The sequence below is a fragment of the Morone saxatilis genome, unplaced genomic scaffold (genome assembly GCF_004916995.1).
Source record: "Morone saxatilis isolate NCDOM2014 unplaced genomic scaffold, NCSU_SB_2.0 Contig24, whole genome shotgun sequence".
In the NCBI taxonomy this organism is placed as follows: domain Eukaryota; kingdom Metazoa; phylum Chordata; class Actinopteri; family Moronidae; genus Morone; species Morone saxatilis.
The window spans coordinates 11,309,187-11,315,186 of record NW_023339807.1 but is presented as its reverse complement, the minus strand read 5'-3'; the positions used below and the strand labels follow the sequence as shown (position 1 = coordinate 11,315,186).

The 6,000-nt window shown below is 40.7% G+C and overlaps 1 protein-coding gene across 1 annotated transcript in view; it reads left to right on the top strand.

Annotated features, from left to right (window-relative positions):
* The window catches only part of LOC118336272 (collagen alpha-1(XIV) chain-like), a gene marked incomplete in the record, with an annotated part of 121,764 nt that overhangs the window by 68,653 nt on the left and 47,111 nt on the right, over nt 1-6,000 (top strand). Inside the window, 1 exon segment of the mRNA XM_035672881.1 lies at nt 1,605-1,728. Within this exon segment, the coding sequence (XP_035528774.1) occupies nt 1,605-1,728 (124 nt within the window).

Sequence of the window (6,000 nt, the reverse complement as noted above, 5' to 3'; positions counted from 1 at the left end):
AACAGTCTGAGTTTACTCTTCATCCTTTTGAACCATGTAGGCGTGGCTCACTTATTGTTTGAAGGAGGCTGCTGCTTTCGGCATTAATTGATTCTGGAGCAGGATTTCAAACGTTTGTCTTCAGCTGTCCCCTGACTTATCAGCATGGCCACAGCCTTGCATGTATAGAAAAGTTAAGAAAAGTGGAGAGGAACTTTAAACCCCTAGTGAGCCAATCTTTACTTTCTGGAAAGACTTATTTCTAGTTGCTGTGCAGCATTCGATTAACTCTGCTCATTTGATGCCTCTGTGTTTTGTGCCAGAAAACATTACTTTTCTGGCAGGAATGGTGGTCGGAATCAAGATGCATTAAAAACTGGAATAAAGATCAGATGGTTCAAGCATCAACTAATACACTATCAACTTGATTTTTATAAAATCCAACATGAGCAACGCTTTGATTTGCGTTACCCCAGTGAATATTATACCATCTCTGCTGTGTTTTTCATGTTTCTGGTTCATCAGTAGAAATGTCAGGCTCTTACTTGAGGCAGTAGTTCTCTATTGTCACTATGAGCTAATTCCTTTGTGCTTCGTGCCTGCATGGCCCCCCACTATGTCAGCAGAGCTCAGCTGGTTCATTTGTCACAGTGTAGAGGTGCTTGCTAAACCTTTTTCTTTCATTTGTGTACTGTCTGCTGTTAAGCAGTTTGCTACCCTCGCTGTGCCCCATAACCCTCTGGCAGTAGGCGACCAAGAGTAAAACACTGGCTGTAATGTGAGAGAGTTGGCTGTACAGTAAAGAGAGAGTTGGCTGGTAAATGTAGGCCGCTCTGAGCCAACAACAGCACCATTAGCAGTCTGGAGGTAATGATAGTTGTTCGCCCCTCTTAGAGTAAGCCAATTAGATTGATTATAGCTCTGATTTGGGAGTGTGGGTGTATATATATATATTTCAGGGAATTTTCACCTAGAGACTTGCATAAAATAAGGCTGTAATATTCCTATTTGACATCGTGAACTTTTACTTCATGTGTTCAGTGTGAAAAATATTAAGACCACCAGCATTTGACCAGGTGTAAAAAGGGGAAATCTGTCACCCAGGACTGCTTTCACTCATTAAACCTTAACACTAAACCATGAAAATGTCACATTTTGGCTTCTTGCGTGTTAGGTACAGTTCCATTTGTAAGGTATTCACTTTGTGGGGCTGTTTAAGCACACCAAATTTGTGTAATCACAGTTTTTCCTTCAGCGACCAAAGGAAGCATCTGTTTGATTCTGTTCAGAATAAATGCCCGAAAGTGTAGGTGATAATGAGGTATAAGTATTAGGACCCAAAGCACAGACATTTTGCTTCATTACACTCACAGAATGCCACATGAGCTGCTTGGGTAATTTGGGCTATTGATTTTCATTTTGGAGGAAACAGAAACAAACTTGCACAAACACACAAATTTCAGTGGTACTGTGATGGAGTGTGAGCAGATGATGACCGAATTTCCATTTTTGGGTAAACTATTCCTTTAGGAAAGACCAGAAGATGATAACTTGATTTTATACAGTTTGATTTGACATTTGATTTGAACTTATTTCACTTTCTGTCTGTCGCTGCCTCTCTGCAGGTGGCCATTGCTCAGTTCAGTGACGATGCTCGGACAGAATTCCAGCTGAGTTCCCATGGAAACAAGGAAGCGCTGCTGGAAGCTATTCAGATGATCAGATACAAAGGAGGAAACACCAAGACAGGTCAGAACATTGTATTAGTAGGATTAATGTAGTAATGGGTTATGCAGTCCAACAAGAGAGGTATTCGGATGTCAGTTTAATACTTGTTGAAAGAGCCATCTCACCACAAGGTCCATTTAGTATAGCTTTCAGTCTATCACATAATCTTCCCCAGCAGATAGCAGAGTTTGCCCATTCGTCATGGTACTTTAAGGACTTCTTGTCCATGTTGGCTTGAGATTTAAAGATCACTTTAAACTTTGAGAGCAGCTGTTGACAAAATAATCTCACCACAAGGCCCATTAGTAACTGATCTGGAGCTTTCGGTCCAAACGTTTAACGTCTATAACTCCATAACAACTGGGCAAAGTCCATTTGTTGGGGAAGATTGTGTGATGCTCCAGAACAGCTACCAATGGACTGTGTGGTGAGATTGTTTTGTCAACCTCTATTACCAAAAGTCAAGAATGAACTTTAAACCGCAAGTCACCAGAACCGATCTTGATGAGCAAATTTGAGGAAAGCATATTGTGAAACGTGGAATATCAATGTCAGGATACTTATTCAAACTATCACATACTGCAGAGTGGAAAGACCTTAATGTAGGGTTTGGATGCATTGCAAGCGGTTTGGGGCTGTGAATCTATTGTGTGGAAGCATCCAGCTGTGCTAGTACACGCAAGGTGAATGTGTTAATGTGGCTTTACAGGTGATGCTGGTTGTTCAGAGGACTTTAACTCCATGGCTCAGTGTCTGTTGTAATTGTGTCCTTGAGCTTTCCTATCAGCTCCAGCGCTGATCGCACTATCATCTTCCCACTTATCCCTTCCGCCCTTTTCTTAACTCCTCTTTCTCTTCTTTCCTCCCCTCCATCTACTCCACTCTCCTGCCAACCCCCTGCTGTCCTCTGCTTACACACTTATCTGCCTCTTCGCTTTCCTTTCCAGCTTCCTCTCTTATTCATCCCTTCTTCTTTTCTTAACTTTCTCCTAAAATCTCTCGTGTCCTTCTTTCTTTTGTCCCCCCTTGCCCCTACATCTACTGTACTGTCTTACAGCTTAGCAGTTGGAAACAGGTGGCAATTTAGCTGACAGGGCAGTGTGTGTGTGTGTGTGTGTGTGTGAGTGTTTTGTGTGTGTGTGTGTTGTGTGGTGTGTGTGTGTGTGTGTGTGTGGTCTACATCAGAACAGAAAATAAACCATGAAATTTCCTCTTCCTCACACAAAGAGAAAGAAGAGGCAGTGAGCTCTCACAAGGTTAGGCTAATGCTCACAGACTCTCTCTCCCCCTATCTCTTTGTCTCTCACCCACACACATTCACACATACAGAACATGCACATGCACCACCTCAGCGTAGAATTAATCTTCTTCAGTAGCTCAAACATAATGCCTATTCTTCAGGCTGTCCTTATTTTCACCAGAGAAACCCACACATTGTATTGTATATATATATATTTTTGGATTATATTTTAGATAATGTGATTATTTTATTATTTATTTTATAGTTTTTTATTTTACATATTTATGACAAGAAATAATAAAATATTATACTTCAGGGAGATGTGAACATTATTTCCTATCCTATTAAGAAGCTTTAGTTTTGATATTTACCCCTCCTTTGAAAATCTTGACACTAATATGGTTCTAAACCATACACTACAAACACACATATACTGAGATTAATACTGGAGACTGTGCCTAAACCTCCTGACTTACATCTGACTCCTCTGGTCCATTTACAGATGGATCAGTAGTTTCTCTGGCATTTAGGACTGATGCTTGCATTACAAGCCTAAAGTCTTTTTCACTCTCCAAACCCAAACTATTTCCTTTTTTTCATTCTTAAACCTCAACTTCTCAACACAGACCCCATCAGGGCCCCTTACTGTGCCTAAATCCCCCAAAGCCCTCAAAGTAAAGACTGTAGCTTTCTGCCTCTTTAACCCTGAGCCTCTGGCAGATACATCTGTGTGGATACAACTGCTAACCAACAAGAAACCCCACAGCTTTAATGCCTTTTTTATGTTTTTACTGTAAATAGCCACTTAATATCCTCTGTCCTATAACCCTTGGGTCAAGAAAACACACATTGAAAACACATTGAAAGCTATGCATAGATCCATGGTAAAGTTTCAAAGCTTGTATCAGTTGCAGAGAGGATTTTTTTTAGACAGCAGATTCAGCTTCTTAAATTTTGTTCAAAGCTGCTTTTTTTAGGGAGCAACCTGCATCACATGTCTCACTGTGTCACATCTGGGAGCTGCCCACTAGTCCCCCACTCTGTTGGACAGTTGGCAACAGAGCTGCTACTATAGCTACAGGGGATGAGCACTTTGTGCGATGGCACTGCAGAGGTTCAAGGAGGACGGACAGTTACTTATTCTCCTTCTGAGCCAGCTCCTAGCCATAAGCCTTTCCTCTTTACCGATTTTATAAACAGTATGTAAATGATGCTGCCTTCTTTAAGACTTTACACTTCACTGTCAGTTCCCTCTTATACAAGTGTGAGAGGGAAGAGCATTTTGAGAATACAGGGTAGTGGAGCTGATATACTGGGATTTGGCTTTTCACTATGCATTTATTCATTAAGGCATTAGTGAGCCTCTGAGTGGCTTGGTGAATGATTGATTTAATGTAGCTGCAGCTGTAATAGTCTTCATCCCTATACATATACTATAGTGTATATATATGAGTGTGTGTGTGTGTGTGTAGGTGTGTGTAGGTGCGTGTGTGTGTGTGTGTCTTTTGAGACTGATTTTCATGCTCTACATGAGTAATTGTGTTAATCCTTCACTCTGCTTGTACTGTATATTCAGAGTGAGGAATTGTACAAGTGTGCGTGTGTGTACTTCCAGTATGTGTTACTTTTTATCCTTAACTGTACAGTAATATATTCACACATAAGATTAGTCAATATGTGATTGGTATTTTACTATTGTTTTAGTAGTTCTTAGGCTAGACTTCTTCAGCTGTAGTAATGTAGTTGTGTGAGACCCTCACTCAGTTTTCAAGGTTTATGAATCTTTAATGAGTTCAGGAATGAATGTATGAATGGCCCATGAATGAGTGTTACTGACTATAAAAGCCAGTGAGACCCATTTAGAATCCATTGTATATTTTCAATACTGCATTTGATTATTCAATTTAAACAATACGTTCTTAGGAACTTACTGTAACTTCTCAAGGATTTTATAGCTGCCGTTGTTAATAACCTAGAGATAGTATTACACTCTCTGTCATAAAAAGAACAAGGAGAAAAAGTCTACTTCGTTATGTTGCACCAAGGCTCTCAATGCTAAAACAGGAGAGGTGAATTTCTAACAATTTTTGTTCTCTCTTATTGTTTCCCTTCGTAAGTGACAGCGACAAAACTGGTAGACAGGAGGCCAAATCCAAACTGACACTGACATTACTTCACACACACAAAGTGATGGATCACTGATTGATGATGGGCTTTAGGGTTAGGCGTTTCAGTTTTGTTTTCCCTTTTTCTCGCCCTCTGTTCATACCTGCCCTTTCCAATCTGACCCCGTCTCTTCTATCTTCTTCCCTTTACCTTGCCCCCCCCCTCTGTTCATACCTGCCATACACCACCTGCCTAGCCCCTCCTTAATCCCGCCTCCCCTCTCCTCTGCCCTGTCCTGTCTCACTTCATGCCTGGCTAGTTGCTGTAATTCCAGTCTTGCCTAGTGTGATCAGAGGACAGTGGAGAAACACATGTACCGCTAGCAGATATCTGACAACACAACACTTAACAGGCCAAGCACTCTATCATTGGTCATTACTGACAGCTCAATTAAGGAAAAAAAATCAGGAGCAGGCGGCGATGTGATTTGAGCGTTTTGGTTTGGTTCGAAATCAGGAGACAGAGACACCATAAACATATCAAGCTATTTATGCCAAACACTCTTACATGTACAATTGAGTATTTGGTCAACTGAAAGGACCATTTACTGCTTGTTCTTGTTTTTATTGCAAAGTTTTCCGATGCTTTGCACCTCTCTTATTAACTCGGACTCTTGAAAACACAAGAGGAGTGAAAGGAGAAAGTGTAAAAGGACAGAGGGAGTTAAGAGGATTAATGACTGTAGTGATTGTCCATTTAATTATGAAAAGGTCAGCTGGAGATGAGTAGACGAGCTATATGAAGTATTAATGCAAATCATGATGGACAGTATGCAAAAATTGGCATTAAACAGGAATAACCTACCTGTGTGGGGTTATGATCAGAGGACTGTGCTCTTCGATTTTCTTTCCCAATGTGAGTATATAGTCGACTGTCGCTTATGTACA